The sequence below is a fragment of the Athalia rosae genome, chromosome 2 (assembly GCF_917208135.1).
Source record: "Athalia rosae chromosome 2, iyAthRosa1.1, whole genome shotgun sequence".
Taxonomy (NCBI): Eukaryota; Metazoa; Arthropoda; class Insecta; order Hymenoptera; family Athaliidae; genus Athalia; species Athalia rosae.
Window position 1 is genome coordinate 3,819,865 of NC_064027.1, and position 21,594 is coordinate 3,841,458.

The 21,594-nt window shown below is 39.0% G+C and overlaps 4 protein-coding genes across 11 annotated transcripts; all 4 read left to right on the forward strand.

Annotated features, from left to right (window-relative positions):
* Window positions 1-10: 10 nt before the first annotated feature.
* On the forward strand, window positions 11-3,828 carry LOC125499900 (cytochrome P450 4C1-like). Its single transcript, XM_048650020.1, has 12 exons — window positions 11-237; window positions 421-589; window positions 887-993; window positions 1,064-1,154; window positions 1,226-1,411; window positions 1,479-1,548; window positions 2,054-2,180; window positions 2,408-2,572; window positions 2,666-2,734; window positions 2,877-3,039; window positions 3,208-3,387; window positions 3,461-3,828. Exons 1-12 carry the CDS (start codon window positions 148-150, stop codon window positions 3,616-3,618), a joined length of 1,575 nt encoding a protein of 524 aa, XP_048505977.1. The 5' UTR covers window positions 11-147; the 3' UTR covers window positions 3,619-3,828.
* Window positions 3,829-4,221: 393 nt separating this feature from the next.
* LOC105694041 (cytochrome P450 4C1-like) lies at window positions 4,222-8,350 on the forward strand. Its single transcript, XM_012414361.3, has 12 exons — window positions 4,222-4,581; window positions 4,767-4,934; window positions 5,233-5,339; window positions 5,431-5,521; window positions 5,593-5,778; window positions 5,846-5,915; window positions 6,117-6,243; window positions 6,471-6,635; window positions 6,731-6,799; window positions 6,874-7,036; window positions 7,198-7,377; window positions 7,452-8,350. The coding sequence occupies exons 1-12, from the start codon at window positions 4,491-4,493 to the stop codon at window positions 7,607-7,609; spliced, it is 1,575 nt and encodes a 524-aa protein (XP_012269784.2). The 5' UTR covers window positions 4,222-4,490; the 3' UTR covers window positions 7,610-8,350.
* Window positions 8,351-8,498: 148 nt separating this feature from the next.
* Window positions 8,499-12,723, forward strand: LOC105694039 (solute carrier family 35 member G1). 5 transcript variants are annotated; one of them, XM_048650024.1, is made up of 3 exons: window positions 8,499-9,060; window positions 9,175-9,231; window positions 9,942-12,723. In XM_048650024.1, the coding sequence occupies exon 3, from the start codon at window positions 9,944-9,946 to the stop codon at window positions 10,988-10,990; it is 1,047 nt and encodes a 348-aa protein (XP_048505981.1). In that variant the 5' UTR covers window positions 8,499-9,060; window positions 9,175-9,231; window positions 9,942-9,943; the 3' UTR covers window positions 10,991-12,723. The 5 variants fall into 5 exon arrangements, with proteins under 5 accessions (XP_048505981.1, XP_048505980.1, XP_012269778.1 ...); XM_048650023.1 differs by lacking the exon at window positions 9,175-9,231 and adding an exon at window positions 9,455-9,532; XM_012414355.3 differs by lacking the exon at window positions 9,175-9,231.
* On the forward strand, window positions 12,712-21,449 carry LOC105694040 (polymerase delta-interacting protein 2). Of its 4 annotated transcripts, none has more exons than XM_048650027.1 (7): window positions 12,712-12,842; window positions 18,260-18,435; window positions 18,762-18,917; window positions 19,249-19,348; window positions 19,741-20,082; window positions 20,269-20,474; window positions 20,650-21,449. In XM_048650027.1, exons 2-7 carry the CDS (start codon window positions 18,344-18,346, stop codon window positions 20,759-20,761), a joined length of 1,008 nt encoding a protein of 335 aa, XP_048505984.1. In that variant the 5' UTR covers window positions 12,712-12,842; window positions 18,260-18,343; the 3' UTR covers window positions 20,762-21,449. The 4 variants fall into 4 exon arrangements, with proteins under 4 accessions (XP_048505984.1, XP_012269781.2, XP_012269780.2 ...); XM_012414358.3 differs by lacking the exon at window positions 12,712-12,842 and having other exon boundaries at window positions 18,297-18,547; window positions 20,650-20,790; window positions 21,095-21,449; XM_012414357.3 differs by lacking the exon at window positions 12,712-12,842 and having other exon boundaries at window positions 18,297-18,547.
* Window positions 21,450-21,594: the final 145 nt, after the last annotated feature.

The following is a 21,594-nucleotide window of genomic DNA, read 5'->3' on the forward strand; positions in this document are numbered from 1 at the left end:
TTCAGTTTCGTTCCAAGCTACGAAGCTACGAAGAAGCTACGAAGATTTTTAGCGTGTGTGATCTTTCCCGTTGACTAATACATTCAGTAACAACTTGCACTCTTGCCTCCATCATCGATCAAGTTAATTCGTTAAGCTAATGGGAAAATGACGATTGAAATGCACAAGGGCCAGATTGATCTGCCGTCCGCCATCGAAATTGAAAGTTTATCAGTTTTCTGGAAATGTTCGATAGTGGTTAGTAATTTACTGAAATCATTTCAAGTTACTCAAAACAAAGAGAGCTGCCAGTTCAATTTTTCTTACGACTGTATCATTTGTCTGAATATTGAATTGAAAACATGGTATATTCTATCTCTTTTAAACGCTGAGTGTGCGTTTATCAAAATATTCCGTTGATAAGAAAATATTGTGTATTAGGGTTTCTTACTGACTGCATGCGGCTTGTTACTTGGAGTATCGCTATCAAAGAGAGTCCGAAACTGGCGGCAGAAGCGATTCAAATTTCTGAAATTAGCAGCAAAGTTGCCGGGACCACCGGCGCTTCCTCTCATTGGAAATGCGCTTTACTTCGCCTGCGGATCTGATGGTAAAACTCGACGACAAAACTAATTGTAACCGTATTCACGTTTGCGCTTGGTCACGCACCATTCGTGCGTGTACGAGCTGAGGGCCTGCTCTTGCGAAAAATATCAATGACGAAATAAGTATTTGTTGGTCAAGGTTGTTCATCGAACTTCTGAAACCACAGCTGATCAGATAACATGTCCTGAGTATACAGTAAAGTTAAATGAAGATTCTCGAATAATTATGCCAATCGTTTCACCCTCGGTGCACAGTTCTTACTATACTAGAATAATTTTTATAGACAAATTATCATTTCCAGAAATTCTGCACAGGATTGTCGACCTTTGCAAGACTTACGATTCACCGACTCGGTTCTGGCTGGGACCAAAACTTTACGTAATTATAACGAAACCCGGCGATATCGAAGTACGCAGAATGTAACCCTTTGAATATTGAACACTACGTTCAAGATATTTGAAGTGTTGATGATTTTCAGGTGATTTTGGGCAGCGCTAAAGCGACGCATAAAGACGACGTCTATCGTTTCATGGAGCCCTTCATTGGGCAGGGTCAAATGTCGGGTTCAGGTATTCATTATTTCTACTTTGAATTGACCTGACCTCAGCAGAACAAAATAATTTATCACTAGATGCTTAAGGTCCGACGCATCGAGCTCACAGAAAAGTGATCATGCCAATGTTGAACGGAAAAGTGCTCGATACGTTCGTAGAATACTTTGATCGTCAGAGTCGTTGCTGCGTTAAGGAATTAGAGAAAGTCGTAGACACTGGGGAATTCGACATCTATCCGTTCATGGAGCATTGTACTATTGATATCATTTTAGGTGAGCGGCCAATGTACTATAAATATTTCATTAGGATTTCATGATCTGAGCATTCTTGTGATTGCAGAAACCGTGATAGGTACTCCCGGTACGACGCAGCAGCAAGAATATAAACACCTGGTCGAAGCGAACAGAAGGTACTCCATTTATGATCTTCGTTACTTGAGAAAAATTTTTACATATCATCCTATTAAAAGATCGACTACCCCCTACCCTCCCTCGCAATGACGATAATTGATTGGTATTTCGCAAAACCTAAGAATGATTGCTTCGTTCTTATCGGTGAGGACTAATTCTCAAAAAAAAACTCATAATCGGTAGAAAAGTTAATTTGCGTAGCCTTATATTTGACAGGTCAAATCGTGAAAAGCACACGCAATCTTTCATATTATCATATGATATCGAGTAGAGTATAAATTTCGAACTTCTGCTATCATAACTGATTGTGAGATGTACGGAATCTTCCATTCAACCCCTTTGTTTAACGCTCCGCGAAACCGATTGCGACAATCTTTCTATACGAAAGATACAGAGAAGAGAGTCTCATCTTCCTTTCTCGCCCTACTTCTTTCTCCGATTCTTGATTATTTTTAAATTCCATTCCAGTTAATAAACATTACTAACACATCATTGATTCTGCAGCGTGTACAAGAGCATTCACTCGAGGATAATGAGGCTGTGGTTACATCCGGATTGGATCTATGCGCGTACCAATTACGGCAAAGAGCAAAGTAAAGCGAAGAAAGTGATTCACGGATTCACCGAAAACGTATGTAGCTGTTTAATTAATTCATGATCGATCGATGGATCGGATTAGAAAATACCTTGAATGAAATCTCTTGCGTTGGTTCTATAGAGCCGATGACAGCATGTCCTATGATCGGAATAGTCTGATTGCATGATTGTGATTCAACGGTGAAATTGGGATTGCAAATCGCTGAAGATAATACGGGACGAATTTCGTGTTCAAAATGATAACTGCTGAGAATTTTCCAGCACATCGCTCGAAAGCGGAAAGAGCATCACGCTGTGCAAAGGGGTTTTGTTATACCCGATAGACCTCGACTGATGTTACTAGAGCAACTGATAGCTCATGTTGAGCAGACCAACCTCATGAACGACGTACAACTCAGAGATGAAGTATACACATTATTCACAGCGGTAGGGAAATTCAAGATCTCTTACTGAACCAGAATTAGGTAGGGGCTGTTTTGAATTTCGAAGTGGTTGAACATAATTGAAATCTCATTCCAGGCACAAGACACTGCGACCGTTGCCAGTTCTTTCGCATGTCTGATGCTCGGTATGCACTCAAAAATTCAGGTATACATCCCTACGGACAAATTCCGCAGAAATTTTGATCGCGATAACTCCTGTTACAATAATCCGTAATTATAACGTCAATATCCCCTGGGGATTTTGAGATTCATCGAGACGTGCGAATAAGATGACAGACTTTTTCTAGGATAAGGTACGCGCAGAGCTTCGTGAAGTGTTGGAAGAAAATACTCTGACTGCGGAAGACCTTCCCAAACTGACGTACCTCGAGATGGTTATCAAAGAAACTCTTCGTCTCTTTCCTATCGGGCCGATAATCGCGCGGAAACTGATGGGCGAAGTAGACATGGGTAAGCTAGCGACTTCCATCGATAGGTTTGTGTGAAAATTAATTTTTTTCAGTTTACATGTTACATGTTACAACAGACCCAACAATGCTTAACTTGGATAATTTTACTGCAATGCAACCAATTCACTTTCCTCAACAATTTCGCTCCAATGAAAAGATTCATTTCCAGAAACATGTACATTGCCAGAGGGTTGTTCAGTCGCAATATTCGCATACCAAACCCACCGTGATCCGAGGTACTGGTCGAATCCCGATAAATTTGATCCGGACAGGTTCTTAGCGGAAAATTCAGTGGGCAGGCATCCCTACGCGTACATACCATTCAGCGGTGGTCTCAGGGGTTGCATCGGTGAGTTCTTCTTGTGATGGCCCCGCGAGGGGTCAAGCTGTGAAACCTAATATGCATCAAAAATTATTTGCAGGACAAAAGTATGCCATGATGTGTGTGAAAACTATCATGGCGAACATCGTACGAAGATATCGATTGAATTGCAACGGTTCTTTGGAAAGCCTCAAGCTGACGACTGACATCTCCATTCGGTCCATCGATGGCTATAAAATATCGATCACCAGAGTTTGATATCCGAAATATCTTACAGTAAATGATCATGAAATGGTGATGGAGATATTAATTAAAGGCATCACCCATCTTGTGATTGCATATTTTCGAAGAGCGTGTGGCGCATCTAATTCCAAGCATGTATCGGCTTCCGATTGTAAAATGTACATAAGGTAGTGAATTTCATGTAGATATAGTTTCGGTGTAAAACATAAACAAATAGGAAAAATCAATATTGATATATCTTTGATATGTATAATATTCCTAGTCGAAATTTCGTCCCAAAAACCTAAGCCAACAAATTTTACGCTGATGAAAACCAGAACACAATAAATAATTATTGAGAATCAATACAAAAGTCAATAGCGCTTTACCAAGATCGATTTGGATTAATCATACCCCTGCGCAAAGGAAAAGCTTTCTAGTTTTGTCTGGTACTGTGGATAATATACGAATTCTACTCACCTATGTCGAAGCGAGCCAATCAGGATCAGATGACCTGCCGGTCAAAAGAGTAAAGTTCAAGAGCATGATGAACCGTTTAAATCCTCGCTGCGGCATATGTTCAGATTCTCAAACAGATACCATGATACATATGTGAGTTGTGTGCGTACAAATGAGATACTCATTGCACGTGAGAACATGCTGACGCGATTCGGACGCGTACTTCACATATAATGAAATATTACGGTCTTGGGACTTATAAAGCACACCGGGGGCCGGGCGATTATTCAGTTTCGTTCCAAGCAGTCATCGCGTATAAGCCACGAGGATTTTTAGCGTGTGTGATCTTTTCCTTTAACGGATACTTTTAATACCACTTTGCACTTTCGTCCCATAATTGATCCAGTTCATTATCGCCGGATGACATAGTTCGTTAAGCCAATGAGAAAATGACGATTGAAATTTACAAGGGCCACGTTTATGCGCCGTCCGCCATCCGGAGTGAAAATCTCTCAGTTTTCTGGAAATGCTTCAATAGTGGTTAGTGATCTGTTGATATCATTTTAAGTTACTTGAAATCGAAAGAATTGCTTATCAATGTGCCTCTACATCTGTATCATTTGTCTGAATATTGAATTGGAAACATGGTATATTCTATCTCTTTGAAAATGCGGAGTGTGCGTTTATCAAAATATTTCGTTGATAAGAAAATATTATTCATCAAGGTTTTTTACTGGCTGCATGCGGCTTGTTACTTGGAGTATGGCTATCAAAAAGAGTCCTAAACTGGCGGCAGAAGCGATTCAAATTTCTGAAATTAGCAGCAAAGTTGCCGGGACCACCGGCGCTTCCTCTCATTGGAAATGCGCTTTACTTCGCCTGCGGATCTGATGGTAAAACTTGACGACAAAACACTAATTGTAACCGTATTCACGTTTTCGCTTGGTCACGCACCATTTGCGCGTGTACAAGCTGAAGGCCTGCTCCTGCGAAGAATATCAATGACGAAATAAGTATTTGTTGGTCAAGGTTGTTCATCGAACTTCTAAAGCTACAGCTGATCAGATATCATGTCCTGCGTAACAGTAAAGTTAAATGGAGATTCCCGAATAATTATGCCAATCGTTTCACCCTCGGCGCACAGTTCTTATTATATTAAAATACTTTTTATGGACAAATTATTATTTTTAGAAATGCTGCACAGGATCGTCAACCTTAGCAAGAGTTACGATACACCAGGTCGGTTCTGGCTGGGACCAAAACTTTACGTAGTTATAACGAAACCCGGTGACATCGAAGTACGCAGATTGCAACCCTTCGAATACTGAACATCATGTTCGAGACAATGAAGGGCTTTATTCAACTGGCTTATGATTTTCTGATTTTCAGGTGATTTTGGGCAGTGCTAAAGCTACGCATAAAGACAGCGTTTATCGTTTCATGGAGCCCTTCATAGGGCAGGGTCTAGTGACGGGTTCAGGTATTCATTATTTCTACTTTAAATTGACCTGACCTCAGCAGAACAAAATAATTTATCACTAGATGCTTAAGGTCCGACGCATCGAGCTCACAGAAAAGTAATCATGCCAATGTTGAACGGAAAGGTGCTCGATACGTTCGTAGAATACTTTGATCGTCAGAGTCGTTGCTGCGTTAAGGAATTGGAGAAAGTCGCAGACACTGGGGAATTCGACATCTATCCGTTTATCGAGCATTGTACTATTGATATCATTTTAGGTGAGTGGTCAATGTACTATAAATATTTCATTAGGATTTCATGCTCTGAGCATTCTTGTGATTTCAGAAACCGTGATAGGAACTCCCGGTACGACGCAGCAGCAAGAATATAAACACCTGGTCGAAGCGAACAGAAGGTACTCCATTTGTGATTTTCGTTACTTGAGAAAATTTTTTACATATCATCCTATTAAAAGATCGGCAACCCCCTACCCTCCCTCCCAACGACGATAATTAATTCGTCTATTTCTCTTGCCCTACTTCTTACTGCGACTTTTGATTAATTTAAAATTCCACTTCGACCATTAAACATTACTAGCACATCATCGATTCCATAGCATGTACAAGATCGTTTACTCGAGGATGATGAAACTGTGGTTACATCCGAACTGGATCTATGCACGTACCAATTACAGCGAACAACAAAGTACAGCGATGGAAGTGATTCACGGGTTCATTGAAAGCGTATGTAGCCGTTTTAATAATTAATGATCGATCGATGGATCGGATTAGAAAATACCTTGAATGAAATCTATTGCGTTGGTTCCATGGAGGCGATGACAGTATGTCCTATGATCGAAATAGTTTGACTACATGATTGTGATTCAACGGTGAAATTAGGATTGCAAATCGCTGAAGATAATACGCAACAAATTTCATGTTCGAAATAATAACTACTGACGATTTTCCAGCTCATTGCTCGGAAGAGGAAAGAGCATCACGCTGTGCAAAGGGGTTCTGTGATACCCGATAGACCTCGAGTGATGCTACTAGAGCAGCTGATAGCTCATGTTGAGCAAACCAACCTTATGGACGACATACGACTCAGAGATGAAGTATACACATTATTTACAGCGGTAGGGAAATTCAATTTAGAAAGTAAAAGCTACGAATGTCATTTCAACAAGAAGTTCGACAAACCTTTATAATTACTTGAATTCATATGTTGTAGGCACAAGACACTACGGCTGTCATCAGCTCTTTCACATTACTGATGCTGGGGATGCACCAGACGGTTCAGGTACGTTGGGATGAATTTCGTTGACAGAAATTTTTCAATTCATCAAAATGCGTGAGAAAAACAATTTTCTACAGAACAAGGTACGCGCAGAGCTCAGTGAAGTCTTGGGAGAAAAAAATGTGACCGCGGAGGTTTTATCCAAACTACGGTACTTGGAAATGGTTATCAAGGAAACAATTCGTCTATTTCCCATTGCACCGTTAATGTTGCGTGAACTCAAAGGCGAAGTAGACCTGGGTGGGTTGTGGTTCAGTATGCCTCTCGTTTATTCATTCCTTATTGACTATCTATTTGTTAGAAAAAAATGGGAAATAGCCAAGCTTAGGAAAATCACTACACCAGTGAGGCAAATTAACTTTCTCCGAAATTTTCATTCCAATGAAAAGATTCATTTCCAGAAACATGTACATTGCCAGAGGGTTGTTCAGTCGCGATATTGGCATACCAAACCCACCGTGATCCGAGGTACTGGTCGAATCCCGATAAATTTGATCCGGACAGGTTCTTAGCGGAAAATTCAGTGGGCAGGCATCCCTACGCGTACATACCGTTCAGCGGTGGTCTGAGGGGTTGCATCGGTGAGTTCTTCTTGTGATGGCCCCACGAGGGGTTAAGCTTTGAAACTTGATATGCATACGAAAACTATTTGCAGGACAAAAGTTCGCCATGATGTGTCTAAAAACTATCGTGGCGATCATTATACGAAGATATCAATTGAGTTGCAACGGCTCTTTGGAAAATCTCAGGCTGACAACTGACATCTCCATTCGGTCCATCGATGGCTATAAAATATCGATCACGAGAGTTTAAAATCTGCAGTATTATTCGATCGAATATTCAGAAATAATGCTCCTGATCCTGTAATGATATGTTCTTCTCAACAGGATGTGCCGCATTCGAGCCTCAGTTTAATTGACTTTGATATAGAGTAGTTGTTTTAATACACTGTTCCGGTGAAGTTTAGATACATGCAACTAATGTAATTGATTTTATTCTCAATCTATGAGATAGGTAACATATCAAGTGCTGAATGTACGGCGTGTCATTAAGTTTGCGACATGTGACACGGAAAAATGATCAGTGTAAATACAATTCAAGTCCGTAGTTATAAGATCATGACACGTGTCTTAAAATCAGGTCATAATCCCATAGCAGATAATGGTGCTGACCCCTCAGCTCGTTATTGAATACCAACCAATTGACATCGCTGGGCCAGGCTAGACCTAGTTCATTCGTCTGTGGGTTCATTTCACGCCACACTTAAAGTATATAAAAGTGCAACAAAATTGTCAACTGCAAATCAGAGTTAGATGCCGAATTACATGTTTTCGCTCGTCTTTATGACAGATTACGTTACGGAAAAAAAGGATGACAGGGTGATTTGGATTTTGCTGTTAATAAATCAAAAACCAACGAGAATATATAATAGATATCGAGACTTCACCACAACCGCAATGATAGTGTTCGGAAGCAAGTGAAGGCATCACGATTTCCATTGAATTTTCGGAACTATTTGCCTGAAATCTTAATAAAAATGCTTTGAGCACTCCATTTCATTTTTAATTTTCTCAACAAGCAAACATCTAAGCGTTACGTTAGGATAATTATTTCTCGTTGGAATCACGCACTAATAATTAATCGCAATTTCAGAGGACCGTTCAGAAAACACAATCATCTACCTATAAGTCCACAAAAAATCCAATATTTGATGAGACCCTGAGTGGAAATTCAACCTTCAGAAGAATGTTCGATAAGCGTTTCTGATCGGTTATCGAGGGACCGGAGAATTAATCTCTAATTGCTCGTAGTTAGTTATGGACCGGCAATTGCAAGATAGAGCAATAAATTAATTTGCATTCCCAATTTGCATGTCTGAAGTGGCCTTAGGGTCTTCTGTATCTATATCAAAATGACCATTATTCTCACATTCAAAATTTAAATCCTAGCCAGTACTTGTTACTTTCCCTTCACCAGATGGCGATAAACACTGTAACCACCCTATAACCAGTCTATATCCCAGCCACATGATAAATCCAATCATATCCAACCAACACCTCGCCGATACCGTCCTTCGCAGATCATCCCTTAAAAAGAGTATTTAAAAATGGCGTTCATCGGTCAGTTTGTAGTACCCAGCTGATCGATCGCTGGATATAACCATGTGATGATTAATTTTCCGGTGTTATTTTACTCGGGAAGTGGTGCTAATCGTAGCAGTAAATTGGGTGGCTTTCATTGAGACGACCTTTCCTCAAATATCGGTATGTCTGGATCAATATTATATTTATAGCGAACGTCTAAATTGATTAAATTTGGCAGTCAAAATTCTGTGGCCATTATTCAATATACTATTCGTTTTATCTTTGGATTCTCAGCTCTCACACACTCGCCGCAATAGCCGTGAATGTAATCGACGTTTGTCCAATACCGAGGTTATCTGCATTCTTACTTTTAAGCAGAGAGCTTTTGCTCTTCAGCGACTTGCAGTCGCATAGATCCTAACTTTTTATTTACATTATTATTTACATTTTTCACCAATCTAAAATGCCATCACTTTGGAATTTGACTAACCTCTACCGCACTCACATGTATGTGGTCTTGCGTCAGGCTATATTGGTTGTTCAACGTCTTTAATCATGATCGAACGTTTTATAGTTGCTGAACGAACAACTGAAAACTCCCATTTAAACAACACACAATGCTGATTTATCTTCAAGGTTACCTCACCTGCATGTGCGTTGCAAATTCAGTTCTTAATGTCTGTAGGAAACATTAGTAGTTTTTAAAAAAACGTCTGTTATAGTGAACTTTTGACCTCAGCCCTTGCACAGAACCTTTCAGCTTTACTTCCAAAATGTCTAATTTTTTTTGTTTTTAAATATGTTCTTGACACGCAGTGTTCATGAGTTCAATGACCATATAAGAGCCAAGTGAATGTTGACAAACCTAATACCTCGCTCAGCTTAATGACTGAAAAGTAATTGCTAAATAAAAACTGTGTTGACAGCTAAAGTAAGCTGAAGAGGTTGCCTGAACCATTGGTGGATTTATTTGATATTTTTAGTAACGATTGAACAAAGAATTTGTTAGGATATTATAACAAAATGACATGTCAGACTAATGATAGTATTTCTTGCTGCAGGGATGCCTGAACACTTGGAATTACAACATTTAGTGGATGGAGATGGTGACTGCGAGGCTGCAAGTCGGCACAGAAAATCATCTATATCAAGATGCAGATCCTGTCCATATCTAGGCCTGATGTTAGCAGCTCTGTCATCTTTATTTTTTTCCTTATGCAGTGTGATTGTCAAAGGCCTGGTCGAGGTAAATCCAATGGAATTAGCTGCATTTAGATTTGTTGGTGTCCTACTGCCAGCAATTCCAATTGTTATTTACAAAGGAGAACATCCCTTTCCTAAAGGCCGTAGAATGATGTTACTCCTAAGGAGTTTCGTTGGTACAACGGGACTTATGTTGAGTTTTTATGCGTTCCGTCACATGCCTTTGGCAGATGCCTCTGTCGTTGTATTTTCTGTTCCAGTATTTGTTGCGATATTTGCAAGAATTTTTCTGAAAGAACCATGTGGTATATTTAACGTGATAACTGTATGTTTAACCTTAATAGGTGTAGTCTTAATAACACGACCGCCCCTCATCTTTGGAAATACAGTTGAATCTCTAACAGATAATCATGTGGAGACTGAACATGCCGATCTTTGGGGTGCGGTAGCTGCATTTTCAGCCACATTATTTGGTGCCAACGCCTATGTACTATTACGTGCATTAAAGGGACTTCATTTTTCTGTAATCATGTCCAATTTCGGATCATTTGCATTAATTCAAACCATTGTTGTAACTTGGGCAATAGGTGCACTTTGCATGCCACGTTGTGGGACAGATAGACTGCTCGTTGTTGCACTAGCTCTGTTCAGTTTTGGAGGCCAGATCTTACTCACATTAGCCTTACAAATGGAACAGGCAGGCCCTGTGGCCATAGCTAGATCTGCGGACATTGTATTTGCGTTCTTTTGGCAAGTGTTATTCTTTAACGAAATACCAAATAGATACTCTGTAGGAGGTGCTATTTTAGTTACCAGTTCCGTCCTCCTCACAGGGCTCAGAAAGTGGGCTGTTTCATTGCCAGAAACTTCCAATATTAAAAAGTCACTTGGTGTACTTGCTATTTGAAATTCAAATATGGAATTACCTATGAGGCCTGCAAACAAAGGCATTGATAGCAATTGTTTTTTATTAAACGCCCTAGAGTTTAAGGTGTTGAGTCGAGTAATCTTCTGTAATCATTTTTATTGACAGACTACAGTTTCAGAATCATCGGCATTAAGATATAACTTATTGGTTGATTTAGGTAAAAATTTAAATCATTTTATAGGTAACGATACTGAAATCTAGGCATCAGATCAAATGTATCATAATAACGTTTATATGTGATTGCCCATCATGTAATTTAAAACCCGAAAAGGCATCTTTAATGCAAAAACATCAGCATGTACATTAAATGTTTGAAAATATCTACCTTTACAACTTAATCAATATTTTGGCGATCTTAAGAATTACTATGCAAGAATGATAACATTCTGGTATGTTTTGGTAAAAAAATTGTCATTCTGACTTATAATTCCAGCCTAATCTCGCCGATATTCGCGGCTAAGAGTGCTTCTACCATAACATGTAGAATATTACTCCTTTGAACCTTACTCTATCATTTATTTCCTACTTAGGAATAAATGAAACTCGCTATGCTGAAGAAAGCATTATGATATGTAGAACATTTATGTTGTGCAACTTTAAATGATCGATATCCGAGCAATGGTTTTTTATAAGCTTGATTGTATTGTCACCATTGATAAGGTGTGAAGTGTGAATAACGTCAGATTTTAATAGTCATGCGAATTTTATTATAAATCGACTTTGAGTCAATAATCTTGATTAGTTTACCCGGTAGATAGATGTTACTTTGGGGCTGAATCGTTCAACTCGAAGTTTTTATACATAAACTCAGTGTAACGTGGGCATACATATATTTTTAGACATGAAAGTACAAGGGCGATTAATTTGATTTTGTCTCATGTCATCTATCTTTTATAGGAGTGATAATCATCGATACTTCTACTTATCAGAACAAAGTACATGATTCGTTAAATCATAGCTCTAACGTAATTTTCTGAAGAATATTTGTTTCTGACGGATGATAAACTAGTAATGCTTTTTTGAGAATACTGCGTAACAAAACATAATAGTCAATGTCAATATCTAAGTTATGGAAAGTTATCAATTAACTCATGTATATACCTAAAACAAGCTAATGACATGTATTCCGTGTTTCCTACTTAAATTATGTCACAATCTCTTTGTTTTTGGATGATTGTTAATTGTATCTAGTCAGAATTACCATATCCAGGTATTTCTAAAATATACATTCAGTATTGTGTATTGCAAAAATTGGCAAGACCTGATAGATCGACTTCCTTATTTTTCGCCAAATATACCGGTCAACATTTGTACAAACTCTGAGTTGCAAACCAATTTATTATGTAGAAATAGCAAATCAGATAATTATTTATGGAATCAACAATGTTCAAATTCACATGCCTGCAATGTCCATAAAAATAATTTTGAAAAATTTATAGCTATCAAACAATGCTGCTGGTTCATATTTTTACTCCAGCTACAAAACTCTAAACTGCAGCCCCAATTACAACACCCAATAATATGTATGCATTTATGCCCATTACTATGATGGCATGAACCTTATATATTTAAAGTTTGGACGCAGCATTTTATCAAATGCAAAAATTTTCTTGCTTCCACCAATAAAGCATATCTTTCATTATTTATTCTACCGCAGCAGTACATAGTGACTGATAATTGTATTTCTAAATAAATAACATCTAGCAATCAAAGTGTAACCTGTCAAATATTCCTCTACGTAATCTATTTATTCTCAATGCTTTGATTAGGACCTTGCTAGAGCAGTTTTCCCCACCGGGCTTCTGTACATCCGTAACTCCGTTGACTGGAGATCAACGAATTCAGACTTATATAGAAGAACAGGGCCTGTATTACAACTTGAAGCTTGATTTTTAGTACCTACAGCCGACGCGTAGCGGCGCCACTATAGAGACATTTGCCACTTCGACAAGCTGGGCAGAAGTGGGGCAAGAGTAGGTGGAGCGTAGAGCTGGTGGGGGATAGAGTGGGGGACCTTTTACTCACGCCGCGGGAAAATATTTGGTCCTTGCAAGATCGGGGTATTAGTTTCAGCATTGAGTAAATACGAAGTATAGTAACTCAATGATTTCAGCGTTGACCACTGATCGTTGACCCAATATGCCTGGGTGATTTTTGCACTGATTGTCTTATACCGGCTGAAAATCGCGGATGCAAAATTTTCAACGCAAGAAACATCTGAGGAATAAATTGAATTCACGCAGCACTGTTTCAAGTTTGATCGTATTTACTTGATCATTTTTGATTCTCATAACCTGGGATATACATTAGCTAAATTTAGTACAGATTCCCACATAGAAACTATCTTAGCGTCTAAATACAGAAAATAACGTTGCAGTCCCACTCTTAGCTGATGTCAACTAACATATCAATACCGAGCCTGAATTTTAGAGCACATGAATGTTTAAGCGAGAATTTGTGAAGGTGTCATAGAGTTCATTATGCGTGCAAAAATAGGCTTTATGCAGTCATATCTTAATTGCAAAATTGAATGATAAGAAATTATTGCGGCATTATGGACTGGAAATGAAAGGTGACATCACTCAATGGAAACCGCGAGAAGGTGGTGGGTGTTCTTCCATCTGGTAAGGATAATGGACGGATAGGATTCGGGGGTTGGAAACACGAGAGGGACAGGTTGATAGCGTTTAGCGAATTAAACAGAATTATGAAAAGATTCAAGTGGTGTTAAGCGCAAGATGAAATTCTTAAACAGCGTTATAATATCATGCAATCATGCAAAACATGCAATCATTTTTGTAGGAATACATCATTCCGAGCATAATTTGATCAATTCTTTTTTTCTATGGAACTGGAATTAAATTAAGTAACAGTGGAAGCCATGCACAAGCAAATTTATGCAAATAGTAAATCAGCATATTACTTGAAGCTATATATCATGAAATTTATACACAAATTATCAAGTGAAATTATGAAGTATTATACAGAAAAGATGCTGTAATGAAGCCGAAACCAAAGAAAACCGAAGTGTATAGTCAAAAAAACAAAGGAACTCTAGGAAAAATTTATTGCAATTTTCGCGAATTATAAAATCACGTTACGCATACAGTAATATTCGAACATCTCAGCAAATTAACGGACAAAGTAGAATTATTGAAATCATTATCCGTATGGTGACGAAAAGTTTCATGATAAATATGCTAAGTGGTAAGTGGTAAATGGTGGTGGATGATACTCGGTAATCGATGAAGTATTGATCCCGATTAATCTAGCATCTTATTGATGGGTGACTTTCAGCAATTTTCTGCTACCCTTCGAAACAGAACTATTACCCCTTTTTGCCCCTGCCTGGTCTTTGATATCCCTAGATATCCATTTTAAATTGAAAAAAATATGCAACCTAACGAAGAAATCTATTATGAATTCCCGATGGTGCCAGCATTCGCCATCTACAACCCAAAACCTGCTGTACGTCGTGTTGTTCGTCAGAGCATTTCGGATACAGGTACCGAGGTAGCGGCCGATCTGAGGCTTGTGGCAATTCTGCCGAAATTCAGATGAAAATTTATCGTAGGCCAAAATGATGCAAGAGTTGAAGTCTTCGGAGGGAACCTTCAGATTGCCTAGTTGGTCCCCCTCTTTAGTTGCGTAAGCCCGCCAGAAAATAAGTAATTCATCGTTGTGCTCGAAATTTTGACTATCTTTCGTTAAAGTATTTCTGCAGTTTTCGCAATTGAATTTAAGCAAACATTTATGAGCTAAATACCCTGCAACGTATTTCATAGAGCATCTTTCTAGAGTTGTTTCGGTTGCCGGAGAGGCCGGCTGAATAAACTGATTTGAAACTACCCCGGACCGATTATCCTCGGTGCTCGCGGTACCCTCGATGTCGATCGTTACAGTGGCGTCTGTTCGGTCGATCTCAGTGTCTGCAGCTATGTCGATGCTATTTTGATCACCTTGTTCGTCTGTACAGTCTGTACGGTCTGTAATAGCGTTTCCTTCGATCGCTAGCAAAACTTGGGCCTCGTCAATCTCACAGTTTGTCCCTGACGGTGGTTTCATTAAATTAACCGTCATCGAGTATTGCAAATTCCTGCGGAATTGCATCGCGGAGGGATTATCATTGTGCCCTGAACGAGCTCGCAAAACTGCGAACAAATTTTCAATCGTGTCTTGATTGAGGTTCACGGTGCTCAAGAACAATGACTCCTCCCCCTTGATTTCTTCCCAAAGCATGAGAATACCTCTGATGCTCAATTTCAATCCACCAAAGCAGGGAGGGGGGGTCTGTCCGTTGACAAATTTCCACTTTTGAATCCAGAGCAAAGCTGTCTCTAAGTATTCTTGCACCTGGGGGTGTTTCAAAGATAAGGAGCATTTTAGTGGATTTGGATCGTTGGGATGGCGGCTATTGAGGCAGTCGAAAATGTCATTCATTTTACGGACAAAATTGGCAGTCGCTATGCAATTCGAGTCTACCAAATCTCCCGTAATCTTGCCTGCGTTCATCGCAGCTGACACCGTCTTGCTGAAGACCTGGGTCGCGAGACTAACTGTCATACGCTGAAAGTTATTGGGAGCGATATGACGATCAGTTAGTTTCGGTGCTGCTCTGCAAGGTTTGTTACGTTCGACCTCCCGTAGTTCCCGAATTGCACTCCAAGAAATCGTCTGTCCGTCTATTTCAAAGTTTCTTTTCAGTAGATTATTTCTAACACTTTTTATCAAGTGCGGCACATCATAATTAAAAAAAATTTTCCGTCCCTCAGCGAATTCTACGAAAGGTCTGTCCTGGGTCACTCCTAGAGAGGTAACTGCTCCTCTGTTGGCTGCACCTTGATCGCATACCATAGATCTGATTCTAAATCCTGTCTCAGAAACTTTACTGACTACCAATGAAATTAATTCTTTAAGGTCAGAACCTGTAAGGTCTCCATGTGAGATAAAATATGCAATAGGCTGCTTCCAGCTGTACCTCAAGCCACGTAACATGAAGACAAGTGCATACCTTGCCAACTTGTTACTGCGACCGAGCTCACCGAGATCTTCGAAGCCTTCTACAAGGTCATCTTTCGGATTGTATTCTAGAAGCGTCTTAATGCTCATTTCGTCCCACATCAAGACAGAGTCGCGTTCGTATTCCGTCATTGTCTGTGCTTTTTCTTTTAAGCGATCAAAAAGTCCCGTCTGTAATCCAGTCCTGAGATTCAGTTCATTGATCCAACTTCTTATCAAAGTAACGCAAGGTAACGCCATTTTTTTAACGTCCCGTAGAAAAACATAGGCTTTGGGCGACTTGTAGTACAGGGATAAAGCAAACTGCTTCTCTTCCTCTGTCCACTTACGTAATCTACTATGATCTAGTTGCATTTTGAAAAATAATAACTGTTCTTCGTTCAAATATTTAGATGCGCCGTCAACAAGGTCTTTTATCGTCGTACGTTTGTTCGTCGAGTCTGTCCTTTTCGATCTACGGACACGTTGCGCCTTCAATTTTGACTGGGCAGACAGTCGTTGGATTTTGTGAGTCAGCCGCCTTTCCCTGGGAGTGAGATTAGATTTTCTAATAAGCCGCACGTTTGAAGATGTCGAGGAATGTTCAGGGAGGGGTTGGATGCAATCGAGGTCATGATGAGAAGAATCTAATCTGGGCATGTTCCGTAAATCGTCGATATCGTGAGTGACAGTGGCGTTGTCTGAAGGTCCAGGAAGATCAATGGCCGGAAACGATGCTGCCACCTGACTCTCTAATAATCGGCTCGACTCTACATTAAGATCTTTTGTTATTACTCCATTATCATTATTATTGCTGAAAGCACTATCAATCGGGATCGCCAGTCGTGTTAGAGTAGGCCTACCTGAGTGAGTTGGGTGAAAACTCTGCTGGCTAAAATGCGCGGAGCAGACCCGCTTATCACCCAGCTCTTTTGCCGATAGGTCGGCGAAATCTGGATTTCCAGATCGCACGATCCAATCCAGTTGACTGAAATTGAAATGTGCAAACAAACCGATGACTCAAAATGTGACGCAACAAACTTAAAGTGCATTGATCCTTTTGTTGTTCAGTACTATATATATACGACGAAGCTTGACCACGTTTGTATTTACGAAGAATATTTTTAGTGAAACGACTAGTCTTTTGTTGCGAAACGAAGCCAATAATACGTACGTTTTATGAAATACAGGACATAACAATAACAACGTTGTAAACGCCGTATCATATCTAGTCGCATACAAAGTTGCATGCCGATTGAATAACGATGGAATTGTGAAGAATCGGGAATGACGAAAGGTTCAATGTACTAAATACATGCTTAGGAGTAAGTTTGGATAAATGCTTGATTCTGTAACAACACCGGAGGATGATAAAAGTAATTGAACGCTATTAGATGCGCTATACGTGCAATGCAATGAAAGGGTAATTAAGTTGAATAGTATCGAACCGTGACGGAATCATTCCGACAAATTCTAGAAAATCAAAATGAGTTAGATCATACTCCACCTGCCGTAATATCGACAATATAGACCTTGTAATATACCACAATGTATAAATTACTTACGTCGCCTCGTGTGTGGGAAAACGGTGGAAGGAAAGGTCGGGTCGTTTTTTTTTACTGTTTGTGCAGCCCACGTAGCAGCAAAGATTTCTCGCAGGCATGATGCTAATCCCCAATTTAAAATAATTTATAATAATGAAAAACCAGAAAAAATACGAGAGGCAAACCGATTGGAACCCTATCGAACTATATTGAATCTCGTGCAATCAAAATTAGACAAAACTAGAAAACTGAAAAAACTCTCTAAACTTCGAAAAGCCACCAACAAAAAAAACTACACAATATCCAAAATATCAAACAATAACATGAAACTGATCTGATTCTCTTTAAACTTTAAAAACCCACAAATTTGAATTCACTGCCAACACGTGCTTGTAGACCGCTTGCCAGAAGCTCTACTAGCTGCTTCGGGTGTAAGAGAGAAAGCCTGTGTACCCCGAGTGAATGCTACGAATGAGTAAGAGAGAAATACCAAATCGAGGGCGGGGCTTCGAGTCTTCGCACACTGACGTTAAGCTATAAGCCATTGTGTGTGATTGTGTTCAAGTGTGAGTGCACACAGATGTGAACGCTACTGCACTGCCAGCTGCTGGTCGGGGTGCAGTACTAATCTCGGGGTACACTGAATTGAGCTTCAAAGCCGCCTATGCTCCTGTTCTTCTATATAAGTCTGAATTCGTTGCTGGAGATCCTATACAACGGAACACGGGATTATATCAGTGTTAAAAATGCGTTAAAATGTCAAAAGTAACTCGTGACTCGATTTCTACATATGTATAGTTCGAAGCTCGCTACGCTTAAATCATTCAAACAAGTGAGAAGTTCCGGTGTCGCCGTTCAGCTCAGTAATAATCGAAATATTCAGTATGAAGATTGTACATGGAATTTTTAGTAGAAACTTTCAAAATTCACTATTAAATGCACTGACGAAAATTCTCAGCGTTCAAAATGCGACGTACATCAGGTCGGCAATGCAGTTACGTAAATGAAAATGGTCCCTAACCTAGCATAACCTGTAAAGCCAATGTTATTGTTAGATTTGACAAAATATGATAATTGGAAACTTGCATTTATAAGCCAATAGAAGGATGGTGACACATATTTAAGAAATATTATTCATCAACTCAATCTCTGCTCGTGAAACGAGCGATTCTGTCTAATCTCCGCATCGAAACATTTCTTTGTCCTAGATTGGCGGAGGTAGGAAAATTAGAAACACCCAAATTACAGGGAAAATATGAGACGGGACAGCTGATTCTCCATAGAGTCTTTGGCTATCGTGGCGTCATATTGTTTCCTTGGCTGGCACGAGTCTATGATAGAGATGTGCCGAGTAAAAAAGAAGGGTACGTCGTTATTGCTTTTAATGATATTGTTAAAAGATCCAGCGGCATACCAAACAAACCCCATGTCATGCATTGCACTAGACTCCATTGACTCATACCAAAGTCAATTAGCATTTAGCATGTACATCTTCATAAAGCTTTTATATATTCTGTGATATCAATTGGATGAACATAATGTCCTTAGTTATTTCAGTCATGCAGAAGACAATTCATCCAGTACATTCTAAAAGTGCAATTCATAAAATGTATGCATTTGTTTTGTTGAATGTTTAGGATCAGTAAAAATCATGAAAGTTTGCTTCTAACAGCTCCAATTTTACTTATAATATAGCACCGAGGATGGAAAATTTAACAGCGTCAGTAAAGAGGTTAAAAGCAGAACACACACTTTCTACCAAGTTTTGATCGACCAGCGGGATTGTCCATACATTGTGAGTTTTGTTGCGTAATTCACTACTCAAAAATTCGGTAGCACTAGCAAGTGAGTGACAGCATTAATACTTTTGCCATCAATACCTGTTAAACGCTGCAACATCATTCATTTTTCTGATACATTAATGATTTGTATAGAGATAATCTCTTGTCAAATATCTTGCTGAAACTAAGGGGCTGATGTCCAATTAATAGTTTTTTGCTGAACCTGAATATTGCAGCATATATGACTGACTGATACTTCATAATGCAGCCTTATCTGCTTCTTTTGATTGCAATCCGACTTAGAAAAGTTTTCTTCTCCAATCTGAATAGTTCCACGATTTGAATTCCTTGAAACTTGGGCATATGGGTGTTATTTTAATTTTTCTATTGATGTATGTTTTTGAAGAGAGCGCAAACAGAAGCAGTCACATTCTTGGGCAACCATGAGAGTAGTCGTAGTCTGTATGCAATTCCTGGGTTGGATTATGTTGCACATGAGGACATATTACCGTACTCAACCAATGAGAAAGCAGCGTTGCAGCATGAATTATTTGACAAGTTTTTAGCATATCACCAGGAAAGAGATCCACCATTCATAGCACAGGAAACCCTCAGAGCCTGGCAAAAAAAAAATCATCCATGGCTGGAGTTGTCTGACGTTCACAAGGAGACAACAGAAAATATCCGAGTCACAGTCATACCATTCTATATGGGATGCCGGGAAAGTCAAACTACCTCTGTGTATTGGGTAGGTTTAGTAGTGATAAGAATGCATGCTTATTTTTTTTTCGAGAATATATTCACAGCCTGATGATAGCAACTCAAACTTGTATCGAGATGATATAACAAATGATACCAAACACATCCAAATGAAGTATAAATATTATTTCCTTCGTAAATGGTGATATTAATTTTCTTTCTTCCTTTCATCAAGTGGCGGTATTGTATTCGCTTGGAAAACTTAGGTGACATGAGTGTGCAGCTGAGAGAACGACATTGGCGGATATTTAGTTTATCAGGGACACTTGAAACTGTCAGAGGTAGAGGAGTTGTTGGCCAAGAACCAGTTCTGTCAAAAACTCTACCAGCCTTTCAATACAGCAGCCATGTCAGTTTGCAAGCACCTAGCGGCCATATGTGGTGAGCAACGAGCAACATATAAAAATAATTGGATTAGCACAACAAAACTATTAGATATAAACTTCATATATGATTGAGTACACGATGTTGTGTATGATATGTATAAATACATACTAAAATCATGTGAATACCTTGATGAATATAATGAAATGTAATCTATAATATTACATTTCAGGGGTACATTTAGAATGGAACGAGAGGATGGCTATGCCTTTGATTGTAGAATACCACCTTTTTCCTTGGAATCCAAGACTGAAGATCCACCAACTCCAAATGCAGAATCTTGAGCTTTGTCTGCTAACCTGCCTAAAAAATGGTAATACTCAGCAACAAAATAGAAAAACTGAAAAAAAGTCTTGAACTGTGCGGTATACTCAAGAACTTGATAAATTCCAACCATTTTCCCAGTTTCGACTAGTGTACACAGCATCAATCGAATACCTCATTGTAAATGTTATGCATGTATATTATATTAAACATATTAACGATTAGTCGACAATCTCTGGATACCACTGACAAAACAAACTTGCATTGTTGCATAGAAGAATAACTTTTCGATTTTTCTCAATGCATAACCATAACAAATTCATGGTCTCTTAATGGTACGTAAACTTGAACAGGAATATAGCAGGCTTGAAGTTAGAGAGTTCCTTTGACCACTAAACATGGACCTATCAATTGGATGGGATACAAATACAGATTGAACGTCCAACGGGTTATAGTCTATTTGAAATGAGAGATAATAACAGAATCGGAAAAGACCTGCTCACATAATTCATCTTGACTAACAACAAAAATTTCATTACGTGAGTAAATATTGTTTATAGTCTTCTAACTACAAATCAGCAAACTTTGAACTTAGGGAAAATGTAGGAGGTAAAAATATAAAAATGAATTGAAGTCTGAATATGCCTTATAATTGTTAAAACAGTGCAGACACCATTTAATAACGCAATAAACCAAAAATCTCTCATATCTTAGCGAGCGTTGAGTTCTCATTGAAATAATAAACAAGTGTTGAGATGCAATATGCGTCAACGTTGGAATTCTAAGTTTCTAACGTTGTCTGAAGATTAAAGTCTCCAGTCAACGCTTTGAATGGTGGCTGCGCTGAAGTTAT